This window comes from Crocuta crocuta, unplaced genomic scaffold (genome assembly GCF_008692635.1).
Source record: "Crocuta crocuta isolate KB4526 unplaced genomic scaffold, BGI_CrCroc_1.0 scaffold339, whole genome shotgun sequence".
NCBI classification, from domain to species: domain Eukaryota; kingdom Metazoa; phylum Chordata; class Mammalia; order Carnivora; family Hyaenidae; genus Crocuta; species Crocuta crocuta.
The window spans coordinates 3,898,816-3,926,680 of NW_027530357.1; the positions used below are offsets into that span (position 1 = coordinate 3,898,816).

The window sequence follows — 27,865 nt, forward strand, 5'->3', positions numbered from 1 at the left end:
TTTTTTTTTTTTTTTTTTTTTAATAACCAGTGGTGTGCATGTGCAGGCGATGACAGATGTGTACGTCCGGTTCCACACGGATGTCCCCCTAAACTGCATGACTGTTCAGGTGGCCACCGCGTTGGCAGGTGTTTGCCATTTGTAGCCTATTTATTTGTATTTTCTCAGCAGATGTTAAGGTACAGCTGTGTCTCCCTCCACGGTATCTAAAAACCATAGTTGTTAAGTCCCAACGGTTGAGGTCTCTTCTTGAGTGTGGGAAGTGGTGTGGTGGCCCCTTGGGCTGGGTCTCACGTACGCGGTCTGCCTTTGCTGCTTCACCTCATCGGACCGATCAGCCGTGTCCCCTCCGCCCCGGCACAGACGTAGCTCCTTGAAAGTACTGTTCTCCTTCAGCGGCGTGTAGTTCTCTGATCAGGACACCTCATCCCAATGAAACCTGCCTTTGGAAAATTTAATATATTGTAAATTATTTTAAAAGAAACACACCACCTTATCCTTTGGCTTTCTTACTAGGTGCTTTGTGGAGGCCAGTGTAATGTTATAAAACTTGTTGCAAAAGTACGAAGTCCCCTCTGCCACCTTTGTTGCTGAAGAAAAACATTTCAAGATAAGAGGCTTTCATTGAAGGGAAAGTTAAAAAGCTTTTGGCTCACTGGTTCATTTTTTCCACTAAGAAAAAAATATCACTTCTCAAACCAAGTGAGTACAGCAGGAGAGCGGGGAATGGCTGGGGCGAATTTTTAATTTTGTGGTTATCTTGACATATCACAGTGTAGTCGGAGAGGCTCTGGGTGGCTTCTCCGAGACCCCATTGGCCATTAGCTTCAAACTTCGCTTGGTGTCCTTGGGGAGTGGGTTGAACATGAATGATGGAAATAACCAGCTTCTCCCTTTTGAATAGTATAAGAACCTGACACCTTTAAAAAGAATTGCCTCCAAGGAAAGCTTTTTCTGTGATACCAGAGATGGGGGAGGCTCTTTCACACAGATGCCAGCCGAACAAGTCTGCGTCTTTATAACCGGTGAAGGAAGGAGTCCCTTGCAACACAGCCCGTACACAAGCTGCTTTATTTTTATTGAGAACACTATCAGACGCCGCCTGTTTGCTCTAGAATCAACTGCCACCCTGTGCATTCGGGTCTGAGCTCACCTGCCCTCTTTGCATGAACAAGGGAGCACTAGGGAGCCTGGCCCCCACGGGCACAAAGTGACTCCACACTGTCCCCACCGTGGTTAGGAGCCTGCTTTTAGAGGAGAAATAAAAAGACATTTTTCAAGTAAGAGAACCCGAGGCCAGTAAAAGAGTACAATCGTTTGGGCCAGAGATCAATTAACATTTCTTTTTTTCTTCATTAACACCTTTTTAAAGTCGATACAGAGATGGTGCTACAGATTAGATTTATACACTTGATCTTGGAGATGTTTGGTTTAGCCTGAGTAATAGAAGACACTGGTACCACATGAGATTTGGAAGCTTTTTGTTCTATACCAAAACGGGGTAGGCCAATTTCCTGTCATCTAAGCAACTGAATGCTAACAGCCTTAAGCCTGAGAAAAAAAAAACAAACAAAACCTTTTTCTTTTCGCTCTGGTTTTTCCTGTAAAACACCAATGGGCAGAGCAGTCAGAGCTGCATGTTACAAGTGTCCTGTGTATACCTGCTAGACACACACACACACACACACACGCGCGCGCGGACTGTTTAAACCTTTGCCCGCCCGTGTCTGGAACAGTTTTCCAAAACTTGGGGTGACCATGGATGCACCCCCCCCGGCCCGCACAGCAGTTTATCCCGTGACTGAGCCCCCCGTTCTCTAGTCACTGTGGGGCCCGTGAATGGCGGCGACGGGCCTCAGCATTTAGGTCTCCGTGACGATCAGGTCCCTGGTGACCTGGAAAGCGGCAATGAGGGAACTCAGCTGAATCTTCTCATTGGTGCCAACGGAAAGTCTGTACCTAAAAGACATCAAACACAAGGTAAGAATAGAGACTATCACGGACAGCTACCTTTTGACCAGAGAACAGTAGAGATCAGAGACAGAATGTTTGCTGAAGGAGGAAAGGAGGTACTAAAACTTTATCATGGGCAGTCATCCTGGATGTGTCCCCTAACATTTTCTTCTCTGCCCTGAACACTCATTGATAACTCCATCCACACTGGTGGTGAAGAATTAAATAAAAAAAATGTGTTCGTTATCAACAGCAGCGTTCTGAACTTAACTTTGTTCTAGCTGTACAGAATTTACATGGCTGAGGATCACTTCTTCGCTCGCAGAAGGAATCGAGAGAAGTTATCACTCAGATTTTCCTTCCTCTTGACTCACTGGGAAGTATGGTTGACTGTGGTTCTGTGCTCTGGTTGGTAAAGCAGGACACTGGCAAGTCCATCTTGCCACCTTCCAGGTGCCCAGCCGGCGAAGGCAAAATCACGGCATTGGCAGCACGGGGCCGAGAAGGGGCCTATAGTGTGCACGTGGAAAGCCAGTGACGGCAAACGAGAGCCGGCCCCGTGCTGGCGTCTGGTTTGAACCCAATGCTTCTGTCTCCTTAAATGATAGCTGCCGGCTTCACTGGGGCCTAATCACTGTGTTTATGGAGCCGGGCAAAGTGGAAAATTGAGTTTATGTTTACTTTTCCCCCCAATATGCTTTGCTATGCCGAAATGCTTTAATAACAGCTGGATAGCTGCTCGTCCCCAAGTGACCTCGATGTCGGAATTGAAGCAGGCCTTCCAAATGACAGCATTTCTGGAACCGGCGTGGGCCAGGCCTCCGAGGCCTAAGGAGAAGCCTTTACCTCAGATATGTAACTGAGCTGGAACTGTCCTGGTGTTTATTTGTATGTTCTTTAGATGAGCAAGTCGTACCCTTCCCCCAGTTTCTTTCCGTGATTCCCACCAAAGGCTAGATTGTGCCATATATGAGTGACGTACACAAGCTCCAACCCCACAGGTAGGGGAAGAAGAACCGCTACAAGGTAATAAAGGGGAAAGAACCAAAATTGGGAAATACTCACTCAATGTCTGCCATTTTGGTCAATAAATGTACTCGAACTGAAGATGGAAAATCAACTGGGGGAAAAACAAAATAACTGAGTGAGGTCTGCTGCAAAAAAAAAAATAAAACGTCACCCACCAATTAGGAATTTAAACATCAGGTGACACTAAACTTGTCTCGAGGCCTCAGATCCACAGGGACCGCACCTCTGAGGAAGTGAACACTGTAGAGGTTTTCAGTTTTTTACCTGTTTTGTGAGCAGGTTCCAAAGTGGTCGCAAGGACACAGGAGAGCAGCAGCACTGCTTTAGCAAGGGGGCAGCTCAACAGCGGGACCGGAAAGCCCTGTTCTCACTTGCTGTCCCCGTGTCACAAACAAACGTAGTCAACTGAATTCTAAACCTCCGCTCATACTCCCTTCCCACAAAGCGCAGGGCAGGGCTTGAGCGGCCCGCATTCCCAGGCAGCCCGGCGAGGCCTGCAGAGGCCGGGAGAACGTTCGCGGACCCGAGGTCTGTCTGCAGCTGGCTGCGGCGGAAGGCGGGGTTTCCCCGAAAAGGCCGTGCAACAGGTCACCTGGAGAGCCTTCAAAAATCCTTCAGCCCAGTGCCCCCCAAAAGGCCCAGGGAACTGGTCTGGGGGGACCCCTACACGCCACCAAGGAGAACCAGCTCTCTGTACAGAAGGTCAGACCAAGTGTGGGACTTGAGGTGGTTCACTTAAGACTGCTTTGGTTTACACCGGAGGTAGATGTTCCTTCTCTTCTCCTTTTGGGGGGAAACACCCTTTGAAATGTGAATTACAGCGTACTGTTCACTGCTGTAAAATACAAACCCTTGGAGGAAAGAAAGTTGCCTCTCAGGAGTTTCTTTCCCCAGCAGTTTTAGAGGTTAAGAGAATAGTTCTGGAACAAAATTTTAAACAGCAACAAGACAAAACTAAAACGGGGCAGGTTCATACTTCATTCCTGTTTCTTTGCTTCCAAAGTGAAGCTTCCTGTTCCTTCCCGACCACCCATAAGCCCCCTGCGCGCCTCCCCCTCCAACCAGCTTCAGTGAGGGAAGAGAGGGAGTTACCTCTGTGCACAAACAAGTGTATCTCTGTCAGGATATCATGTAACGCCAGCCCCTTCAGCGTTTTCAACTCTGTAATATCTAGAGAGGGGTGGTTAAGGCAAAGGGCGCAAGTTCCAGAAGAAACCCGCTGCATGCAATTTTGAATCCAAACTCTGGTGAGTGACTTTGGAAGTAGGGCTTTTCACCCTGACGCAGCTGCTGCTTTCAGTTTGAAGCTGCAGCTGTTGGACTCCAATTCTTATCTTTATTTATTTTATTTTTGGGGGGGGGGAAGGGCAGAGGGAGACGGAGAGAGAATCCCAAACAGGCTACTTGCTCAGCTCAGAGCCTGCACAGGGCTGGATCCCATGACCCTGGCGTTGTGACCTGAACTTAAAAATCAAGAATCAGACACTCAACTGACTGAGCCATGCAGGCGCCACTCCCCGCTTCTAAAAAAATCTTTTTATGTTTTTATCTTCAACAAGAGCTTCTTCCTTCTGACTAGTGGAGAACAGAGCCAAATGCATCTCCCAGCAGGCTACCCCTTGCTTTTTTTTTTTTCCTTAATGTTTTATTTATTTCTGAGAGAGAGAGGGAGACACAGAATCTGAAACAGGCTCCAGGCTCTGAGCTGTCAGCACAGAGCCCGACGCGGGGCTCAAACCCATGAACCATGAGATCATGATCTAAGCTGAGGTCGGACGCTTAACCGACTGAGCCACCCAGGCGCCCCTACCCCTAGCTTTTAATTTTACTGAAAAATGAGAATAGCAATGGCCACTTGAAAATGATCACATCTGCCACCCCAAAACCTAAATGCTTCTCTCATCTGTGAGGACAGTGGCTTCAAGACAAGCCCTTCAGAAAGAACTTTAGGGCATTAAAGACAAGGAGCCACGCCCCCCAGATACCTCTTGTTCCCACAGAAAGCTGACCAGTTTCACACACAGCCAGCAGTGTTTTGCCAGTTACTGGCTGCAGCCTGGGCTCCCGGGCCAAGTTCAGGCCCGAGGTACCTAACGCGCCATCAGCAGGCCGTGAGAAAGGATACTCCTGTAGGCTGTCGTGAAGTCCTGATTCAACATCCAGTCCAGAATGTTGGCGATGTCTGACTTGAGCGGGTGCCCAGTGCAGGTGTAGACGGTCTCCTCTGTCACCTTCCCAAAAGCCATATTGGTGCTCTGTGCAGGCAGAGAGGGAGGATCACAGTGGCCGTCCCCGTGGCCACCACCCTGTAGGTGGGTCAGGAGGAAAACGCGGAGGCAGCGATAGAGGCGGGCAGTAATGTCGTGTGGGTGCGGGACAGCCCGAGCCCGGGCCCGCGCGGTGCGCCCTGGAAAGACTCGGCCTCGCAGGGGGATGGCCGCTGCGGTGTCCCAGCTGCAGAGCCCTCCCTAGCCGTCCCCGGACTCCGGCACAGAACACACAGGCCGCGGGAGACCTTTGGTTCGTTGTGAGACAGAGATCTTTCCAGTTCTGGGTTTCTGAACTTCTAGGCTGGCTGTGCCGCTGCCTGTCTTGACAAACTACTCCAAAGCAGTGCCTCGAGATTTGCCGGGAGGGAGGGTCGTACCTGCAGGATGTTCAGAGCCCTTCGCATGTCTCCGCTGGAAAGCGTCACAACGGCTTTCAGCCCGTCCTCGCTTAGGTCCACCCTGAAAGGGGAGAGGGAGGGGGACCTCAGAGGCCCGGAGAGCGCGGGCACTCGCCCAGGGAACGAGATGGCCAGGAATGACTGAGGCTTTGAAGGGACGAAAGCAAGGGAGGACGGAGGGAGTAGAACTCTCCTGATCTACAGGATCCAGAAGTCACTCTGCTTTTAAGGGATGTGGCTTCGCAGCAGCAGTCACAGCCCACTCGAGACAGGCCCGAGGACCAGGCCTGGCCGTGTTGAGCGATGGGCTTTGGGTTCTGTTCTCTGAAAAGAGAGCGCCGGGGGAGGCCTGAGAGCGCCGAGCCAGGGCGCCCCCTTTCAACAGGCAGCAGCTTGGGGTGGCTCCTTGCTCGGCAAGTGACACGGAAGACGGAGTCTTAGTACCTTCCCTTCCGGTCAGAAAAGGCCAGGGCATCTTAGCAGAAGGGACTGGGCAGCACGCAGTCCCCGGTGACAAAAGGAGAGAAGGAGGGAATGGGGACAGCTGCCAGCGGGGGCAGGACGGGAGCGGGAGAAGAACGAGCGCCTTTTACCAGGAATGTCCCGGAGACGCCAGAGGAGATGAGGGCAGCCGGCAGACCCCGGTGCTCCCTCTGCGCCAGGCACCCTGCTTCGTCGACGACACGCATTATCACCTGTAAATGTCAACCCGCCGGCCACCCCGGAACCCGGCCGACGCTGCTCGGTCCCCGACCGCTTCCCAATGTACTTACTTCTCTTCTTGTGCGACGTGTTCCAGGCGGGGGACCATGAGTTCTGGGGTCAAGGGACCGAATCGGAACCTGGTGCAGCGGGACTGCAAGGCGGGGATGATCTTCGACAGATAGTTACAGATGAGGCAGAACCTGGTATTTTCTGTAAATTTCTCAATCACTGGCAAGGGAAAAGAAAACCGTCTCGCGTCTGTTCGGATTCTTCAAAAGACCTGGAAACCCTGAACTCTTCCGTGGTCACGTGAAGGGTACGGGACACAGGAGGTGAAGACCGTGAGCAGGAGGGGACGCTGCTGTGACGAGAGGCAGTGGCTGCGGTGGTCAGGCCTGGGAGCCCGGCCACTCTCTTCCCCAAAGCTGATGAACACATCATCGCGACAGGATTCTAGAAAATGCTTCCTTTTTTGATGGCTTGCCATGATTTGGCGCTCTTGCCATCCCATTCCAGTAGCTACGAGATCTAGTATGCCTGTCATCTTGCATAAGATTCTATGGCGGGGTGGTGATGACCTGACAGAGGCGGACAGGGTCCCTCTGTGTGGACTGCCCAGTGCACCTTGTCTCGAAGCCTCAGAGCACTCAAGAGAGTGATAGCTCAAATTCAGAGAGGCTTACGAAACACCAGTCTCGCTCTGTAGTTTCCCAGTGTTCTCCCCCGGGGACCTGCCCACACTGACAGTCACTCCGCAAAGCAGAGGCTGAAGCAGGGCTGCCAAAGCTTTTACGATCAGAAGATACTCCAACCGTCTCCTCCTCGTCTCACACATGGGCCGCAGTCCATCCCTTCTGCCCCAGAACTCTGAAAGAGCATTCTTTTCTCCTAGTCGGTCACCTCGGAATCTTAATGTCGGAGGTCACCAACGTCCCTTCAGAGAAGTTAGCTGTACCAGGCCCCTTGAGACAGACAGCTCGCGCAATACTCCCCTCCCCGCCAAGTCATTCCCTTGGCAAACAGAGACGTCACATCAGCTTTCTGGGTGCGACGGCATTTCCAGTACTATTTTCTGGGCCACTGTGTATCTTAGGGTACCGAGAGCAGAAAGGTCTACCCAGCAATTTAGGAATAAGAGACTTTCCATGTCCGCTCCCTCCCCCCCGCCCCGCCTCCCTCTCAGAATACAAATTCCCAAGCCCAAAATGAACCCAGTGGAAAAGGAGAATGAAACAGCCGTGTCTGGTCAGACTTAAAACTCCCGACAGGGCTTCTACCTTTAAGCTGCTGCAAGGGGACACCCCCAGTGCAGGGAGATTTTGTCTAGACCATCAGGTGGGATATAGGACAGAAAGGTAAACAGATTGCTCTGGGCCAGAAGATGAACAAACACTGTCAACGAGCTGCATCATTAGCTCATGTCCAAAGTTCCTTATTCTTCTAATGCACTCATGGGCCAGCACGCTGTACCTGACCGCCCTTACCTCTCCTCAAGGCGTTCTGGGCATCTTGGGTCATGGCATCAGCTTCATCCAAGATCACTAGTTTGAAGCCTTTCCTAGGAAAACAAACGGTGCCATCTGAAGATTTCTTTATTATTATTTTATTTTAGAGAGAGACTGTGTGTGTACGCGCGACTGGGGGAGGGGGCAGAGGGAGGGAGAGAGAATCCCAAGCAGGCTCCACACTCAGCACAGAGCCTGACTTGGGGCTCGAGCCCACGACCCTGGGATCATGACCTGAGCAGAAATCAAGAATTGGACACTCAACCGACAGGGCCACCCAGGCGCCCCTGAAGATTTCTTTAATCTCCCTTCTACCTCCAGGCTCAAACCTACATGTTCACATCTGTGCCATCAGGCTGGGCCTCAGAAAGTCCATTTCTCCTTGACCTCTGAGCGAAGCAAACAAGTGTGCTCCCACAGAGGACATGCCCATCCCTCTTCCAGCTCTTAAAGGGAACGGAGGTCTGACTTCCGTATTTCTGTTATGCTCTTGCCTCCGGCACCCTGTTGCTTTTTCCCACCACCTCCACTCCTGCCTTCATCTTTTCCTTTTTATCCATCCTCATCTCAATTCATTTTTGTTTAAATTCAAACTAGCTCAGGGGCGCCTGGATGGCTCAGACGGTTAAGCATCCGACTTCGGCTCAGGTCATGATCTCATGGTTTGCGAGTTCGAGCCCAGAGCCTGGAGCCTGCTTTGGATGCTCTGTATCCCTCTCTCTCTGACCCTCCCCTGCTTGTCCTCTCTCTCTCAAAAATAAATAAATAAAAATTAATTACTAAAATGAAGTTAGGCTTCCCCAAGGAACTTGCTAATATAGAAAGTTCTGAGATATTTTATTTTTTCCATTTAAAAAAAAGATATATATATATATATATATTTTTTTTTAATGTGTTTTATTTTATTTTGAGAGACAGAGCGAGTGCAGGAGGGGCAGAGAGAGGGAGACACAGAATCTGAAGCAGGCTCCCGGCTCTGAGCTGTCAGCACAGAGCTTGATGCGGAGCTCGAACCCACAGACTGTGAGATCGTGACCTGAGCCAAAGTCGGACGCTCAACTGAGAGAGCCACCCAGGCACCCCCATATTTTATTTTCATATTTGCATTCTATCTTACCACCATCCTCATACTTTATCTCTTTTTCATGGCTACTTATGACAAAGTCATTGTTTACCTTTACAGACTGGCAAAGGAGAGGATTTAAAAAATTAAGCTCTGTCATCTCACTGACCAAAACCTCTAGAGAGAGGAATTATACAAATAATTCTTACTTAAATATTGTCCTTGTGCTAGCGAAGCTCAGGATTGGTCCCCGAACGATGTCTATTCCTCGGTCGTCGGAAGCATTCAGCTGAATGTGGAAGGGAGAAGCCAGAATAAATCAGACACATGTTGGTGTGCCATCTGTGAATTAATGTATCTTTTCTTCAATCCATCGCGGTAAGCTAGGTCTCTAGACCTAACGGCTAAGTGATAAACACTACTAAAAAGCCAAGATCACAATTGTATTTAAAACTCACAACTCACTAGATCAGCACGTTACATTCTGAAAGGCCAACAACTTGTGTTTCCTCCCCCTTTCCAGCACAATCACTGACATACTCTGGAGGAATAACTAACTGGCCCGGCCACAGTGAGCAGCATCTCTGGCGTGAGCAGAATCCTGCTCAATTTTAGCTGCCGCAGCCCAGAGCAACCCGGAAGTTATCAAGTCTTGAATCCACAGAACTAAGAGCACTGGCGGCAGCCAGCTTCTAAGATCTCCAACAACAACAAAAAAAATTAAACATTTTGTTTTGCAATAGACAATATTTAGAATTCTGTGATCTAAGTCTATCAGTCAAATCTCAGCAGCAAACAGATGGCGGACTCAAAACTCAGTGATCTGAAGACCAGTCCGTGAAGAGAGATTTTAAAGGGTGTCGGTGGGGTGTGGGGAAACCACGAGGGCTATGCAATCCCTCTGGGGCTACCGGGCCCCCGACCAGCCCTCAGAGGTGAGGGGGGCAGTGGTCTTGCAGGTGGGGTGCTGTCAGCCTGTGGTGGCCCCCAGGGCAGAAGCAGGCCCCGTTCAGCTTCCTCCAACTCCAGCCAGGGCCCCTACGGGCCAAACCTACCCAGGAGCCCAAGGACCGGGCAGCCTGCAGTCAACACAGCTTGGCCTTCTGGGGCAAGAACAGGGTGGACCAACGTGAAGAAGGGACCTGGACAGCAAGCTACTGAGCCACCAGTCCCTGAGTGCCCACTGAGCATTTGAGTAGAAGTTGGTAACAGCAGAGAAAAATATCTAGCCCTACAACTGCCCCCTAGCTCATGCCAATCCAGACTGAAACATCAATTCCAGGAAAAAGTGACTCGAAATATTTTATGTCCAGCAAAGCAACTTACTTGTAAAGTAAAACAAATCTAAGAGAACTAAAAGTAAGAGACTCAAGTCCTTTCTAGAGTAAGAATAATCCTACTTACCTCCAAGACCATGGAGCCAAATTCCTTATCTTTGTATAGCTGTTTAGCACAGGCTAGGATGGTGGAGGTCTTTCCTGTCCCTGGAGGCCCATAGAGAAGCAGGTGCGGCAGTCGGTCTTCACTAATAAATTTCTGAACTGAGGATCGGGAGGAAAGAGAGACCCCCATCAGTTCCCAGGAGTTGCCTCATTTGCTGTGGGCCCTTGAGTTGGGCTGAACGCACTTCAACTCTACGTTCTACTCAGAGGCAGATGCAGGAATGAAAAATCTGAAGGACTCAGCTTTTACAGCAACATTCCATAAAGCTCAATCAGATCCTTCGAGGTTATTGCTCAGCAGAGACAATACCAAGAAATTTATATAGGTCCTGCAACCAGACTAACAGCAAATGACACAAGAGTGCTTACTGGTGCTCAAAATGTCCTGATGAGAAATCAGATCATTCAGCGTCTGTGGCCGGTATTTTTCAACCCTGAAATACAATTTAGCCTGGATTAGAACATATACAAACGCGGGGCGTCTGGGTGGCTCAGTCAGTTAAGTGTCCAGCTTCGGCTCAGGTCATGATCTCGCGGTTCGTGGGTTCGAGCCCCGCGTCGGGCTCTGTGCTGACAGTCAGCTCAGAGCCTGGAGCCTGTTTCGGATGCTGTGTCTCCCTCTCTCTCTGACCCTCCCCTGCTCACGCTGTCTCTCTCTCTCTCTTTCTCTCTCTCTCAGAAATAAATAAAACATTTAAAAAATTTTTTAAAAAAAGAACATACACAAATGCAAGGATGTGCTATTACATGCAAAAGAATCTTTTTGTATCCTAACAAAAAGACGAAGAGAAGCAAAATCCTTTATGTTTGAATACAGACCACTGGTTCTCAACCAGGGACAGTACTGTCCTCCAGGAAACATTCGGTGATGTCTGGAGACATTTTTAATGGTCAAAACTGGGTAGAGGGTGCTACAGGCTTCCGGCAGACAGACCCCAGGGATGTCACTAAACATGCTACGATGCACAGGATAGTCACCATGCCCGCACCCACCAAGTATATATCTCCAAAGGCCAGTAGTGCTGAGGCTGATAAACCCTGCTCTACCTTCATGTCTCCAGCTGTCTGCTTATAGATAATCTCAACCTGGATGGGCACCTATTATTTCAAAGTAAATTAAAAATTGAATTCGTGCCCAAATACACATCAAAAGATGAATGGTGGTCTATCTGTACAAGGGAATACTGTTCAGCCATAAAAACGACTGACGCACTGACACTTACGACACGGATGGACCCTGAAAATATGATGCTGAGTGAAAGCAGCCAGTCACAAAAGGCCACGTACTGATTCTATTTATATGAATGTCCACAATAAGCAAATTCAGGGAGAGAAAGCGGATCAGTGGTGGCCAGGGGGGCGAGGGGAGGGGGTAGTAATGGGGAGTCACTGCCAAAGGGTATGGAGTTTCCATTTGGGGTGATGAGAAGTTTTGGAACTTGACAGTGATAGATGGGAGCATGACATTCTCAATGTACTTAATGTCACTGAATTACGCACTTTAAAATGTTTACAACCATAAACTGTTTTTTCCACAACAGAAACAAATTGAACTTATTAGACAGGACCCACTTGGAGCTTTCTGAAATCAAGCCAGATCCTATCAGTTTCTAAACCATCATTCACAGATGCAGCTGTGGAAGTAAGTCTTGGAGTGCAAGCTCTGAACTCACCTGGGTTCAAATCCAAACCTATTTTCAAGCTCCGGACCTTAGGTAAGTCATTTAACCGTTTGGTACTACAACCCGAGTAATAACAGCACCTACCTCCTAGCGTCCTTGTCTTTATCAAACATCTAACGGGGTCCCTGGTGATCTAAACATAAGCCTTTCCAATACCACTTAACTAGGGAGCTTTATTGTTATCATTACTATTTCAGTTTAGAATGTGAGCAATACTGGCATTGAAGATTCCGCAAGAATAGAGGGCATTGTGGCACGGAGGCCGATGCAAAGTCAGAAGGGACTGAACCCCTGTGCTGACATCCGGGGCGTAAAAGGGTTGGGGGCCGTGGGATCAGGGCCGCGGGAAGACAGGACAAAGTGCTCAAATAACGGAAGGGGCTGGGGAGTTGCGGATGCCAAAGAGAACTTCTGGGGCTCCGTCTGGCTGCAGGTCGGGGGCGGTGGGGCGAAGTCGGGCTGCGGCCACGCCACTTGCCCACCCCGGCCACCGACCCCCTTCCCCGCGGCGGCCGGGCCTCCTCCTACCAGGGCAGGTTTCTGATCTTGGCCGCCGCGGGCTGCTGCTGCTCCTGCCTCGCTGAGGTCTCCATGGCGGGGTGAAGAAGATGTCCGTGTCCGCTGGCGTCGTCGCGTCCCCCGGGGGTCTGCACAGCCACCAGCCACAAGCGGACCCCAGGACCCTGGCACTTAGAGTTCGCGCGCAAAGGCAACTCTCGCGAGATTTGGCCGCCAGCTTCCGACTTCCTCTTTGGGTCTCGCCCCCTCTTCGTTGCCAAGGCGCCGGTTACCTGGTTACCGGGAGGCGCCCGCTGGCCCCCTCCCTCCGGGTCCGCCCTTTTAGCCCCGCGCTGCCCGCTTGCCGGTGCGGCTGGGCTTCCTGAGCCCGGGGACCTGGGGGAGCAGGAGAGGCAAGGCCACCCCCTACAGCCTCCAGTCATCGTTACAAACTGAAGTCTCACGGTCAATGCCAATTCCAGCCACCACCAGAGTTCAAACACTTACCGTTCAAAGGAACNTGAATATAGACGCCCTGAGAAAAAAGGCTCGAAACACCTTTTGGCCCCAAAGCTGGGAGGTAAGCACTTCGAATTGATAAAGGACTCCAAAACACATACAACTCCAATCTACCACCCAAACCCATGCCCCTCACCCAACAGAATCTAGAGAACCAAGCTCCAGAACAACCCCAGAGTAAAAACAAAAAAACAAACTTCCAGTTAGGTTAATACGTTTAACTGGAAAGGGCTAGTTACTCAGCACAGAGGGCAGGGTCCCTGATTTGAAGATCGGAGAATTAGTATTCAAATTTTAGTGTTTGGTGGTTGTTGTTATTGTTGTTGTTTTCTTTTTTTTTTTTTGATGCATCCGTTATTTAATTAGGTTCTTTGTAAGACATTTAGAACACCAGTTTGTGAGGGTAAACTCCATTCGTGAGAGAAAACACAGAGCGGAGGTAGCCCTGAAGCTGAGGAACAGCTTTGATTTTTGGCAGAATTTGCGAGTCCACAGCTTTCTGGTCAACCTTGCGCTGCTCTGTGATCTCATATTTCTCTTTCTCCGTGTCGAAGATCTCCCCTTCCTGGTGTCTGGGTTTACGCAGCTTCTTCTTCTTAAAGTAAGCATCAGTGAGGTGTTTGGGGATTTTCACACTGCTGATATCAATTTTGGTGGAGGTGGCAATGACAAATTTCTGGTGTGTTCTACGCAGAGGAACTCGGTTGAGGGACAGAGGTCCAGTCACAAGTAGCAAGCCACTGCTCAGCTGCTTCAGAAAAACCACCCTCTTGCCCCTGTGGCGCCCAGTGAGAATGATCAGGATGGTCCCAGGAGTGATGCTGGCTCGCAGTTTCCGCACGTGCTGACTAAAAGGTTTTTTGCCGTGGCTCAACAACTTCCGAGGCACATCTTCGGTAGGATAATACCTGGGCATTTTGCGGAGTTTAACCACTCGGGTACCACCATTCTTGTCACCACCGACTGGTTTTGTGACCGTAGCAAGAACCTTCTCCTTCTTTTTCTTTTCAATCCTGGATTTAGCTGCTGAATACTTCCTCTTGTACATGGCTTTTCTCGAATACATAGCCGATCGGGAGTATCTGCCAATTCCTCGGACTAGGACCGGGTTTCGGCTGCAGTGGGGCTTCCCCTTCTTTGGGGTTTTAGCCTTGAGGTTGCCCTTCTTAACCTTGCCACCAGCATCAGTCTTCTTGGCTTCGGGTTTCTTCTTAGTATCCGGCTTCTCGGCTTTTTCACCCGCCATCTTGCAAGATGGGAAAGAGCTATTGTTGTTGTTTTCTGAGATGAAGTGATTATGGACCACTTTTATTTTCTTTTATCTTGCTATTTCCCAGCAATGAATGTTATCCATAATAACGTGGGGGTTTGGGGGAGGTTTGTTTTGTTTTGTTTTGGGTTTTTTGTTTGTTTTGTTTTGCTTTGGTTTTTTGTTGTGTGTGTGGGGTTTTTTTGTTTTTTGTTTTGTTTTTTTTTAACGTTTGAGAAAGACAGTATGGAGACAAGGTGAGGCTGGCCTGGGGTCAGAAGCGTTCTGATTCATAAATAGCCGCTCCTTGCACCTTATCACATCACCGGCACCTGCTCTGGGAACACGGTAGAGAGACACTGGGGCAAATACATGATGGCAGTTATCCTTGACCCTCGCGCCTGCCTGGGGATTCATCTGAATCTGGTCGGATGTGGCTTATGCTAGGACACTGCCCATACTCCCTGCTTCCTCGCCAGCCAACTCTAACTTTGATTGTTCAGTCCCTTCGTGTTCTGCTTCGCCACTGAGCTCTGGCCATCTCGCCTCTTCTTGTCCAATAATCTCTACTCCAAAGGTGTCTGTGAGGATTCAGGAACACACGCAAAGCATTCTGTACATTGCCTCCTTACTCTCTCCTTCGCTTCTAGCACACTCTCCACCCACCCTGTTCTTGTTTCAAATGTTTCTTCTCAAGCCAAACCGACTCAAGAATTGGCTGCTATGACTGTGCCCATGGGGGTGCCTTTTATGGGTTACGTGACTGGACTCTGGACGCCCAGAGAGCTGGTAAAATATTATTTTGGGGGTGTCTCTGAGGGCATCTCTGAAAGACATTGGCATTTGACTGGGTGGACTGAGTAAAGATCACCTCATCAGTGCGGGTGGGGATCCTGCAATCCACCGGGGCCCTGAATGGAACAAAAAGTCAGAGGAAGGGTGACTCTTTTTGAGCTGGGACATCTATTTTCTCTTGCCCTCAGACATCAGTGCTCTTGATTCTCAGGCCTTTGAATTCAGACTGAATTATACCACCAGTTCTCCTGGGTTTTCAGATGGAAGATACCAGATTGTGGGACTTCTTGGCCTCCATAATCATGTAAGTCTATCCCTATGATATATAAAATATAAATGTGAATATTAAAACATGAAACATATTAAAATACAAAATATCTAATATGGACTATACATAAATATGTTACTGATGTAATATATAACATATAAGTAATACATATCATGTAATATATATGTTTTTAAATCTACGTGAATATAAATATAAATTACATAAATGTAGCCATTCTGCTAAAGGGCCTTTGCGTTAGAAACATGCTGCTACCATCTCCTTGAGCTGGAAGACATGAACGAGACTGGACTACGTTCTCATAAAACTCTGTGTGCACCCGCTGCTCCATTTTCTTGGAGTGCAGAATTCTTCTGAGTGATATTATATATTTATGAGGTCACATACTGGGTGCCTTCCCGGTGGATTGTAAGCTCACTGGGAGGCAAGGCTTTGATTTATTCACCGCTGTATACCTGGTGCCTGGAATTGTGCATGGCTCAAAGGAAGCATTCAATTAATCACTGTTCCATGAATGAATGAATGAATGAATGCTAATGCCTGCTATTCATTAGACAGCTACTATGGGCCACACAGTGTTCTAAGTGCTTCACATTTATTATACCCACTTAGTTGCTGTGATAAACCAAAGCAACTATCCTTGGCCCCATTTCATAGATGTGTTAAGTCACTTGCCCGAAAGTTTAGCAGGTTTTGTGACTCGATATACGGGGCACAGCCGGATCTTACCAGGACGGTGTGATTCTATAGCCCACATTCCTAGCTGCTAAGCTAGTGTGGTTCCTGGCCCTGCGGCAGCATCCCCTGGGAACTTGTTAGAAATGTTAACCCTTCTTCTCCCCACCCAAACCCACTGACTGTGCAACTCTGGGGGTGGGCCCGGCCATCTGTGTGGTAAAGTGCCCTCCAGGGAACTCTGACTGCACTCAAGTTCGAGAACCACTGCCCTACCTTCTACTGCCTCTCAGTCCCCCAGCATCTGATCACTTAACTTTGTAAGAAAGAGAATGCTACTCGCATATGCTGGAAGAACAAAGGTGTCCATTTAATGGTGTGTGTGTGTGTGTGTGTGTGTGTGTGTGTGTGTAGTTTTGTTTGCTTTTGTTTTTGTTATTAGTTGAAGGTACAGTCCTTTGGGCAAGTTACTTAATGCCTTTGGACCTCAGTCGTGGCATTTGTAAAATGGGCGGAGGTAGGGGGCTGGACTAGAGACAGGGATGGCATTAAAAGCATCTGAGGGTTTTACAATTCCAATACCTTAAGTCCAGCCAGACCGATTAAATTTGGCCTCGGTGTGGGGTGGGACCAGGGATTGGCATTTTTAAAAGCTTCCCAGGTGATTCTAACAGCCAAAGTTGAACTAGGGCCTCTCCTAAGCCAATCACGGCGATCTTAGTCCCCTGATTGGCTTAAAGGTGAGCATGTGACCCAGTTCTGCCCAATGAGATGTAAGGGAAAATGGCAGGGGGGGCGGGGATGGGAAGAGGTCCCCCTGGAAACTTTTCCCAGGTTGAACTCTGTGGGTCCTTGCACTGGGTGATCTTTAGCTTTAAGGCGAAAGACAGAAAGACCAAAGTTACAAACTCACATGTCTCTAAGCAGCCTGGAAGTTAGTACAGAAAGCAAGAGGAAACTGCCCTGCCTCTAGGACGGCAGAGTTTGTAGATGAAAGATTTCAGCAGGAAAGGACTGTAGTGAAGAAGTACTGGATGGCTTGGCCAGTGGGACAAAGACGGGCCACGGAACCGAAACCACGGTCAAAGGTAGGCCACAGAACCAAGCCAGTAAGGAAAGCGCAGCTACTGGTGACCTTCGGAACTGGTCTCAAGTTCCGCTGCCCCTAGAAACTGGATGTCGCTTTCACCAATTCTGTTGTCAGGAAGAATTCACCAGTTCTCTCCTGCACTGGATGCGAACTAAAACTAGCGCTTTAAAAGCCTGGGGAGACGTGCGTCATTGTCCATGGTATGTAGCTTCAATGTTGGGAAATGACGTCCGCCTCCCACCAAGACTTGTGAACTGAGGACATCCTTGAATATAGGGGAGGGGTTCAGATACCCGTGGCCAAAGGAGCACAAATGTCCACTCTGCTAGTATTCAGCCACGAGGGACAGCCCACAAATGTTGCCAGCGCTTCTGATATTTTAAGGGAAACCAGAAATTTAGATGTTTATGTGAAATTACTGTAAACATTGGCAACTAATTAAAAAAAAAAACGTCTGCTAGTCAAGCAAAAATGTTGGGTTACTTTGTGACGTTTTATTTCTTGTGGACAGATGATCAAGCAAAAGATGCAGCCACTCCTTCTTACACCACGCTAGACTGTAGACCTTCTGGGAGGATTGAGAGTCAGCCAAACTGCTATCTCTCTGTGAATTGTGACATTGATGAGCATGGGCACAAACTTTTCTTAGGTAGGGGGCACCAGAGTGGCTCAGTCGGTTGGGTGTCTGATTTCGGCTTAGGTCATGATCTTGAGGTTTGTGAGTTCAGGCCCCTGGTAGGGCTCTGTGCTGACAGCTCAGAGCCTGGAACCTGCTTTGGATTCTGTGTGTGTGTCTCTCTCTGCCCCTTCCCTGCCTGTGCTCTCTCTTTCTCTCTCTCAAATAAATAAACATTAAAAAAATAAAAAACATGGGGTGCCTGGGTGGCTCAGTCCATTGGGCATCCAGTTTCAGCTCAGGTCATGATCTCACGGTTCGTGGTTTCGAGCCCCGCGTCGGGCTCTGTGCTGACAGCTCAGAGCCTGGAGCCTGCTTCAGATTCTGTGTCTCCCTCTCTCTCTGCCCCTCCCCCACTCGCTCTCTGTCTCTGTCTCTCAAAATAAAAAAAAAAGGCATAAAAAATTTTTTAATACAAATAATAAAAAACAAACAACAAAAAACCCCTTTTCTCATGTAATCACAACCAGATTTGGGAGTGCTTTATAAAGACCAGGCCTTACAAATGAAAGAATCAGAACTTACAAACAGAATTACCAACGAAAGGCATTTGCTCTTAAAATTGAATTAGGGAAAGGGAGACCTGGATTTTATTACTCTCAGCTTTGGAACAAACTTGGCTTTGGACACAGCACTTACTGCCTTAGTTTATTTTTAAGATTTGTTCTTATGAGAGAATGGGATGCGAGGCTATCTTTGGAAGATGCTGGCAGAAGAAAATCAAACTGGGTCTTTCTCCTGAACATGTTTATACTGGTGAAATCATGTTGAAATGAAGAGCAAGGACTTGAAGGAGGGAAAAATCTCCATGGGCAATTTGAAGGGGGTGTGTAGAGGAAGGGCCATCTTCCCTGGTGACCATGGCAAAGTCATTGACTGATAAGGGATGTAAATCCTCAGATCTTTGGGAACACTTGTTCCTTTCAATGAGTTTCTCTTGTCAGAAGCCCCCAAAAGTCCCACATCAGGGTTTAGGAAAATCCACTCATCGTCCGCTAACGTGTGTTAATTGAGTAACTAAGGAATGGTTATTTATTGATTCCTTAATCTGATTCTCTTTGAGATCGAAAGGGTGATTCATATGAATTTGCTCCATAAGCTCAAAAAATTTCATATTTCTGAATTCTTGTAAATTAAATATAACATGGCTCCAGTTCCTCCACTGTTTCTTCCTCAAGTCAGAGGAGTTTGGAAATGCATTCGGTTGGAGTCATGAGTTGGGTTCCTTCCCTTCCCTAGGGTCATTCGAGAAGCCTAAGAGGTTATGGGCAAAGAGGCCAGAAAATTTGAGGAAGGGCTTTCTAGTGTTTAGTTTTTTTCTGTAGTCTATCAAATAGTTGCTCTTTGCAACAAAACAAAGTTTGAGGTTTAGACTTCCCTGTGCCCCTCCTTTGAAATTCTTCCCCCTTCTCCTCCTCACCTGCTACTAACTCAAAGCGAGGTCCCCAAACCAATAGTAACAACACTCCTTGGGAGTTTGTTGGAAATGCAGGGTCTCTGGGTCCACTCCAGACCTTCTGAATCAGAATTGCATTTTAACCAGGTCTCCAAGCAGCTGGTGTGCAGCTTTCCGCTGAGAAGCCCCAGATACCACAGAAAGCCTCTCTCTCCCACCACAGTGCTCCTCACTGCCTTCGGCAGCTCTAGTGTGGAATTCTCCAGGGAGCTGGGCCTCTGCTCTCTCAAGTAACACTCCTGCCTCCTCGCATTTTGATAATTCAACTCCCAGTCCCAAAGTTCCTAGGCATTCAAGCTCCCCTGAGCCACGCAAGGCCAAAACCTATCTCCCCAGGACCCTGAGGCTTAACTGCGTGGGGAAAAGAAAAAAATAAAACCAAAATCCCCTAGTCTTTTGTGATGAGTCTACAGCAGAAAGTTCAGTCCAGTTGATGATTCCATCACATTATTTTGTCACACTAATAACAGGCCCTCCAGGCTGGTGAAATTTTTAAAATATTTCTTCTTTTGGAGTCTTTCCTGATTCTCTCAAGTTTGAGACCGGCGTAAAGGCCCTGGGCTAGAATCTCTCGGGTCATCATGATTGAAAAAAAGGGAATAGATGTTAATAAGGAGGGGATGGAAGTGGAGTTACATTTGCTCTGCTTGGTGCTGGTCTGCCCATGGACCATGCTGCCTTTGGGTCTATGAGATGGGAACGCAGAGGCGAAACGCAGTTGGTGCGTACCTGTCGTACAATGTCTGCAAACCAAAGGGACTGTTTATCTCCCCTCTCTCGTCATAGCAGGGACCCCAGGGAATGTAAGGATGTGAGAAAGAGACCTTAATATTGGCAAAAGACTGTAGATTCAATTCGAGGATGAATAGTAATAAGAAAATGCAAATTACTATCATTATTTACGTTGCATGGCAGAGTTACACAACACTTTATTATACAGTAGATGCTACACAAAGAACTGCTATTTATAGCCATTTTGTCCTGTTCCTCCAGTCCCCCTAAACTCACTCTTTCAAAGCATTTGACCCAAGTTCAATGGCAATGTGATAAGAAAAATACATTTATTTCAATTAAATGCAATGCTGAAAAATCAAACAAGAGAGTAGTACTGAAAATTGAAGAGCCAACATTTCCCAAGCCAACGTGGAAGAGAATTTTTAAACCTGAAGATATTTTAAGTGTTTCAAAGATATAGGTGGTCAAAATATATTTTAAAAATTCTTTCAACTTAAGAGAAAGCGTATTTTTTTTTTTTTTAAAGGGAGGCACCTTAGAATTTAATCTTGTCCCAAACTGAAAATACTTGGCAGATGTGCAGGAAATTAAAATATCTGGCATGTTCATTAATATGAAGATTGGACAATCGTGTCTTGAAAAAGTGTTAAAACTTAAAGGCCATTTAAAAGTACAGATTTTTAAAAAAATTTAAGGGGGGGGCACCTCGGTTAAGCGTCCAACTTCAGCTTAGGTCACGATCTCATGGTTCATGGGTTAAAGCCCTGCATCAGCTCAGAGCCTGGAGTCTGCCTCAGATTCTGTGTCTCGCTCTCTCTCGGCCCCTCCCCCGCTCATGCTCTGTTTCTCTCTGTCTCAATAATAAATAAGCATAAAAAATTTTAAAAAAAATTAGGGAAAGCAAATTTCTATCTTAAAGGGGTATCTAATTAAAGTTTCATGAATCTCATGGGAGTAAATGATTTTGTGCCCTCTGCTTTAATTTTGTTCTTAAATTCAAAGGATATTGGACAAAAACAACATACTCAATATGTCATATTTTGGCAAATGTCAACCAGAACTGGCTTGTTAAACATGGGCTATCTTCAGCTTGTGCCAATTAATTAATTTAAAATGTTTTCTTAATGCTAAATTCAAATAAGTTCTTGGTTTTGATACAATGTCTAATGTTCTTCTGTTTCTCAGGTGATTTGAAATTATAATTGAGAATAAATTTTGCAAAATTAACACATAAAAGGGCGTCACTGGAAATGTTTTCCATTGCATAATTCCAAATGCCATGGAAATGGTTGGCGTATTTGGATAGTCATGGAACTTAATTCCATACGTACATATTTCAAAATTATCCATCTGCTTAACACCAGGAAGGGTTTCAATGGTAAGATCTTGGTGTACCCGATTGTGGAGAACTTGGTGTGATAAAATTTGCAAAATCAAAATCGTGTTATTTCTTTAAAAAACAATTAGTGGGATTAGAAAGTTGGTCCAAGCCTGCAATATGGTGTTATGAGAACAAAAAAAATAAGATTGTGTATTCATGTCTCCCTGTACTCCTGTGTGACCACCAGGGAGAAGGTGTACACAGAGGTTATGAACTAAAGGTAACCCCACAGATCCTGCGGACTAAGGGACTTTAGCTTAAGCTTTACTGTTAACCAAACGAGATCATTGTAAGCACTGAAAAATAAAAAAAAATAAAAAATACATGCCCTAAGTATATTTATATTGGGAAAATACCTTGACTTCATTAGTCTAGGTACTATAAGCTATTCTAGTACTAGTATTGAGCTATAGTTAATACACTTCTCCTTTGATTTGTAGCAACCGTGGCCGTGATCGTACCGTGGTTAGTACTCTGCGTTGTGATTTGTAGCAACCGTATAAACAGGATGGGTGCCAATTATTTATAAATACATAAACAAAGTGACCATGGTAGATTGTCGGCAAAGATGGTGGCTGGCCATTCCTCCCATCTCTATGCGGGCAGGAAGCTCCCCCCTCTCAAGAGATGGAGTCTATTTCCTCACTCCTTGAGAGCTGGCCTTTGACTTGCTTTGACCACGAGAACATGGCGGCGATGCTATCCCAGAACTTCTAAGTGGAAGCCTGGAAGTTTAGCTAGAGGGAATACCATCTGCTGTGTTAGGATGTCCAGGGATTCCTGCTGGAGAGGGAAGCCAAGCGGAGGGGACTCCAGGAACTCACCTGACAACCAGAAGGCCCCAGCGACATGAGGGAGTCCAGCCAGCACCCCAGGAAAAGAGGCCCAGCTGTCCTATGCAGTCCTCAGTTGTCCAAGCCATTCCGGCTGAAGCACCAGCCCCGTGAGAGAGGCCATCACGGTCCTCCAGCCCCTCATGAACCCACCCCAGCTAACACCACATGGAACACAGAAGAACTGTCCCTCTGCACCCTGCCTAGTTCTTGACCCACAGACTCATGAGCAAATAAAATGATTGTTATTTTAAGCCGCCACATTTAGGTGTGGTTGGCCTGTTATGTCCCAGTGGATAACCTCCCAGTGACAACTTGCTAAATCCTTAAAATTGGGATTTACCAAATCTTGAAACATTTCAGAGGCCAAAAGGAAAAGATTAGTAGAATATCCATTAACCAGAGCTGTCATAACTAAGGGAATTTTTTAAAAGTCCTTTTGAAAAAGTTTGGGGGCGCCTGGGTGGCTTAGTCGGTTAAGCGTCTGACTTTCACTTGGGTCATGATCTCGCGGTTCGTGGGTTCGAGCCCCGCGTCGGGCTCTGTGCTGACAGTCAGCTCAGAGCCTGGAGCCTGTTTCAGTCTGTGACTCCCTCTCTCTCTGACCCTCCCCTGCTCACGCTGTCTCTCTCTCTCTCCTAGAAATAAATAAATAAAAAAAAAAAGAAAAAAGTTTGGTGGCTGTGCTTACAGGCTATCTCAGTTGCTAGTATTTCTGTCACTGAGAGTGATTTGTTTATAAGTTAGCTAATGTGTAACCTTGACTATAGCAGTGACAAAAGTAGTTCTTTCGATACTTCATTTTCACTTGGTGTTACGTAAACGTGAATTTCCAAGGAAGGTAGGAATAATGAAGAACAGCCTCACAAACTGGGCCCTCTGCTAAGCACTCTGAGGCTGCAAATATTACCGGTATAGAGTATACTTGATGCACACGTATATCAATAGAAATACTTATGTGCATGTATGCCCAGACCTAAGACCAAAAGAAATTTATCTAGGGCCAAAACATGCTTTAACAAGTTAGAATTTTTATTCAAATTATAAATATGACTTGCAATACTAGTACTGAATTTTTTAAAACTTGGCTACCCCATGTTACCAAATTTGCCAGCCTTTTGACAATGGTATGTATGGAAACATTGCTAGCAGTTTTGTCGACCTCAAGATTTTTTTTTAATCTGCAAAATTGGGATAGATTTTTTTTTTAAGAAAAGAACATTTAAATTAGCAGGTGACATATGGATCAGATACTAGCTATATTTGGTGCCTGTTCACTAGAAAATTACATAAAAGGATAGTTAGGAAAGGAGGTGAAAAAGAACCAGTAATAGGAGCCAAATACTAAAGGGAAGAAAAGTCTAGTTTCTACAGGAGACATTATTAGCATAAGGCATTTTGTTCTGTAATGTAGCTGTTGTAAATGTAGGAAGAGAATAGGAGAAAAGTGGTAAATATACAGAAAATAAGAAGAGAACAAAGTGACTTTTTAGAAAACCAGACTCATGCACACAGAATGAAGGAAAGATATATAAACTAACCTGCTGGGTTTCCAGTTTTGGTTAATATTTTGGATCAGATCATGTAAAACCTTTGCTCTCATTTGATAGTCATCTAGATAATGCTGGATAAAATTTAATAACACCAGAAAGAAGGGATAATCTTCAGGAATCAGCAAAGGAGAGGGTGAAAACCAAACTGGTAAGGATTGTCTCTGTGGAGCTGGGGAGGGGTTTCAGTTGTAAAAGTCCCAAAGGACAGGGGACGAGACTGGGGGAAAGGAACGGTGACCTCCACACAAAAGAGGACCTCCAAAGAGCTACAGTCTTGGAGAAAAGGGTGGAGGGACTAGAAAAATTCATCTGACCAACACAGGGAGGTAATAAGGAAGCCTATTTGTTTTTTTTCTGGACCCTGAGTAGGAAAGAAAGGCCCCCTCTGAATTTGTCACAACAGGACTATACTAACAGGTTTAGGGTTCAAATTTCCACAATGGGGAACCCCCAAGCCAAGAAATGAACCAAACACACTCTGAAAGGACAAACCTTCAGCCTCGATATACCAGATGCCCACAAACAAAGATCTATTTGTTCGAAATCACAAAACACACAAGGAAACAATCCACCATGAGCAACAGTCAACAGGAACAACAAATGACAAGATCAGATCGCAAACGCTTTAGATACTTGGTTTATTAAAGACCTATTTAAAATAAATTGGTTGACAAAGATTAAACCCACAGATAAATTTATCAATACAAGAAAAGAACAACTCCTAAAGTAGTTTTGAAAAAGAAACTAGGGTGCCTTCCCCTTGGTAAGCGATTTTTCCCTTTATCATTCTCAGTGGAACCAAATATTCAACATGAGACTGCACCTACGCATTGTATATTAACCAGAAGCAGTAAAATTTCCCCATGAGTCATTCATTATCACTCATTTAGCAAACATTTATCAACATCTGCAATGTGCCACCAATTGTGTGGTGCCTGGCATGCGGGCGTGGGGGGCGTTCAGCAGGTGAAGGGGACAGACCCTCCAGAGGAGCAGAGAGAATTGCAGGCAAAAGAGATATCTGAGTTAATTTCTAGCATGATGCATGTACCCAGGATGAAGGGAAGAAAAGAAAGGCCCAGCCTAAGAGGGGCCAAGGAAATGATGCTTCAGCAGAAATTCAAAGAATGAGAAGAATTTATGCTGATGGAGGGAGCAGAGAAAGCTGTCCAAGCAGAGAGAGAGGATGTTGGAAAGCCTGGATTCAAGATAGGCTGGTGCACTTGGGAGCCTGCAAGAAGACCGCTAAGGTGGAATGAAGAAAGCCAGCGGAGGCGTGAGATGTATGTACAGAGTCATCATGTGAGGCTGAATAGGGGCCAGATTCTGAATATCATTATCTGCTAGGCCAACCAGTTCAGATTTGGATTTACCCTGTAGGCACTGGGGAATCTGGGAGAGAAACGACCATCAAATCTAGGCTTTGGAAAAGACCATTCTGGGGATGAGGGGGTAGATGGTTTAGGAAAAGGTAGACCTGTCATTCCTCAAGGTTTTTGTAACCACAGCAAAAGGAAGGGCTTATCCTGCAAGTTTTGGGGGAAAACACTTGAACTATTTTGATAAGCATCAATGGGGGGATAAAACAGGAAGAAGTATGAAGAAGAGGAAGTAAGCTTGGAAATACACCCACTGTGCATTCCTAAAGGCAAAGACAAGCATAAGAGTAATATATATAACACACTTCCATTTTTACAAAGAGGAATAAAACCTAAAATCATCCCTGCATACATGTGTGCACAGCAAAAATATATATTAATATGAAAAAAAAGTCCAAAAACTTACAGCCTCCTCTTATTCTTTAGGCTCCTATTGTGACTAGGTGTTGAAAACAGTAACAGTGATGGTTCCTGTTTTCAAATCCATCGCCGATTGTCTAAAGGAATGAAAAAGGAGGAGGAAAATTCAAAATTGTTCCAAGGTCAAAATCATGACTCCCTCACTGGAAAGTGAGCTTCCTGGAAATAAGCCACATGTTTTATTCATCTTTGAATTTCCCCAGTGCCTGGCACATAAATGCCCAATAAAAGTTTATTGGATGTGAGAATAAGAATATGGGAATTTGGGAATGCCCTAAGGGTTATGCAGAACCTGGCAAGAGATTACATTCTGGGAAATTCAATTCAACAAATATTTATCAAGCCTTTGTCATGTGCCACCCTGAGCTGGCGTAGAGGGTGAGGGGAGGCAGTCGTATCTATCAGCTTAAAGACCTAACCCTAGCAACAAGCAAAGGAGGATTCGAAAGACATGGGCAAGGGCATCAGCTTTGGAGTTTGGCAGACCAGGGTTTAAATTAGGATTCCTCTTCTGGGGCGCCTGGGTGGCTCAGTCAGTTAAGCGTCCGACTTCAGCTCAGCTCATGATCTCACAGCTTATGGGTTCGAGCCCTGCATCAGGCTCTGTGCGGACAGCTCAGAGCCTGGAGCCTGCTTCTGATTCTGTGTCTCCCTCTCTCTCTGACCCTCCCCTGCTCACACTCTGTCTCTCTCTCAAAAATAAATAAACATTAAAAAATAAATAAATTAGGATTCTTCCACTTACCAGCTGTTTGACCAAAGGTAAATAGCTTAACCTCTTTGGGCCTCCACTTCCTCATCAGCAAAATAAAGATTATAATAGTGCCCACCTCAGAATGTTGAGAGAAAGAAATGAGATATTCATGTTGCGCATTTAGCATAGTCCTTGAGACAGAGCTCTGGGTTCACATGAGATATTACTGTTTTTTTTTTAATTAAAAAAATTTTTTTAATAGTTTATTGTCATGTTGGTTTCCATACAACACCCAGCGCTCATCCCCACAATATGAGATATTACTGTTGACAAATGTTGGGATCAAATGAGTGTATCTGCTTGATGCTACTCTTGCCAGTTACTCTAGACCATCTCTTTGGTAACTTTGGTAGGGAGAATAATGGTCCCCGAAATATGTTCGCAACCTAACCCCTGGATCATGAGAGTATGTTCCCTTCCATGGCAAAAGAGACTTTGCAGATGGGATTAAGTTAAGGATCTTGAGATGCAGAGATTGTCCTCTGTTATCCAGTCGGTCCCATGTCACCATGAGAGTCTTTATAAGGGAAAGAGGGGGGCAGGGAAATCAGAGGAAAGTAGGCAGTGGAAGCAGCGGTTGGAGTGCTGGGTTGCCGGGTGGGGGTCACAAGCCAAGAATTGTGAACAGTCTTTAAAAGATGGGAAAGGCAAAGCAATGAATTCTCCCCTAGAGCCAATACCTTGACTTTAGCCCAAGAAGACCTGGACTCCTGACCTCCAGAATTGTAAGATAGTAAATTTATGTTGTTTTGAGCCACTATCTTTATGCTAATTTGTTACAGCAGCTGTAGGAGACTCATACAGTAATGACGGACAAAGAGATGGGCTGCCCAGACCCTATTCAAGGAGAGACTTGCTGTCCCATTGCCTGGAACACAATCAAGAGATGGCCTCTGCTGTCAGCTCCTTTGGCTTCAGCCTTAGCTGCAAGAGCTGCTCATCCAAGGTCATGTCCTTCTGGGGGCAGCTCACACCGAGTGACTGAGCGAAGCAGTAGTGGGATGTGGCAATGCTAGCCTGTTACTTTGGCTCAACCCCGCCAACTCTGACAGGTGATCATTGTCTCAGAGCTTCCTGTGGGTTTGGCGGAGGCTTTGTTGGACGTGCACCATGGTTTGGCTTTTTTTTTTTCTGCCCAGTTCTGCTTTGTTTAGGAAAAAAAAAAAAAACAGTTCTCCGTCCTGTGTTTCTCCTTTACTCTCATACTACCGCACTCACAACACTTCTGACACCAGATACGTGGGGGTTTTCCCTGCACCAAGCAATTCTGCAACACCAGCTGGGTGTCCTACAATTCAACTCAATTCTGACACAATCTGCAGATAGCATCACATCCCACGGGTTCAGGGCTCAGTCTCACAAGACTGGCCCCTCAACCCCCAACCCAGATGCTTGCTGCAAGTCTAGCTCGTCACCTGTACTTCTGACTGATTGGCTATAAGGCAGAGTTCTTGCAATCCCCTTCTCAGGTGCAATGAATTTGCTAGAGCATCTCACAGAACTCAGGAAAATAGTTACT

The 27,865-nt window shown here is 46.6% G+C and overlaps 2 protein-coding genes and 1 long non-coding RNA gene across 4 annotated transcripts; 1 reads left to right on the forward strand and 2 right to left on the reverse strand.

The window, feature by feature from the left end:
* Positions 1–12,723, reverse strand: RFC5 (replication factor C subunit 5). The gene is made up of 11 exons (XM_077766028.1): positions 12,576–12,723; positions 10,735–10,799; positions 10,328–10,464; positions 9,133–9,212; positions 7,840–7,913; positions 6,424–6,583; positions 5,630–5,711; positions 5,108–5,237; positions 4,075–4,152; positions 3,019–3,073; positions 1–1,959 (listed from the first exon to the last, which is right to left on the reverse strand). The coding sequence occupies exons 1-11, from the start codon at positions 12,638–12,640 to the stop codon at positions 1,863–1,865; spliced, it is 1,023 nt and encodes a 340-aa protein (XP_077622154.1). The 5' UTR covers positions 12,641–12,723; the 3' UTR covers positions 1–1,862.
* Positions 12,724–13,064: 341 nt separating this feature from the next.
* Positions 13,065–27,452, forward strand: LOC144233145 (uncharacterized). Of its 2 annotated transcripts, none has more exons than XR_013335607.1 (3): positions 13,065–13,125; positions 15,297–15,412; positions 27,129–27,452. It is a non-coding gene; the product is annotated as an uncharacterized LOC144233145 (long non-coding RNA). The 2 variants fall into 2 exon arrangements; XR_013335606.1 differs by lacking the exon at positions 27,129–27,452 and adding an exon at positions 21,848–22,873.
* On the reverse strand, positions 13,417–14,323 carry LOC144233197 (large ribosomal subunit protein eL6). Its single transcript, XM_077766029.1, has one exon. The coding sequence runs from the start codon at positions 14,308–14,310 to the stop codon at positions 13,447–13,449; it is 864 nt and encodes a 287-aa protein (XP_077622155.1). The 5' UTR covers positions 14,311–14,323; the 3' UTR covers positions 13,417–13,446.
* Positions 27,453–27,865: the final 413 nt, after the last annotated feature.

Bases quoted from the DNA above. Each gene is read 5' to 3' on its own strand.
- RFC5 (XM_077766028.1), bottom strand. From the start codon at position 12,640: ATGGAGACCTCAGCGAGGCAGGAGCAGCAGCAGCCCGCGGCGGCCAAG. The intron at 10,465-10,734 runs GTAAGCACTCTT...CCCGATCCTCAG, and splicing joins TCAGGACATTTTGAGCACCA to TTCAGAAATTTATTAGTGAA. The intron at 7,914-9,132 runs GTAAGAATTATT...TTGTTTTCCTAG, and splicing joins AGCACAAGGACAATATTTAA to GAAAGGCTTCAAACTAGTGA.
- LOC144233197 (XM_077766029.1), bottom strand. From the start codon at position 14,310: ATGGCGGGTGAAAAAGCCGAGAAGCCGGATACTAAGAAGAAACCCGAA.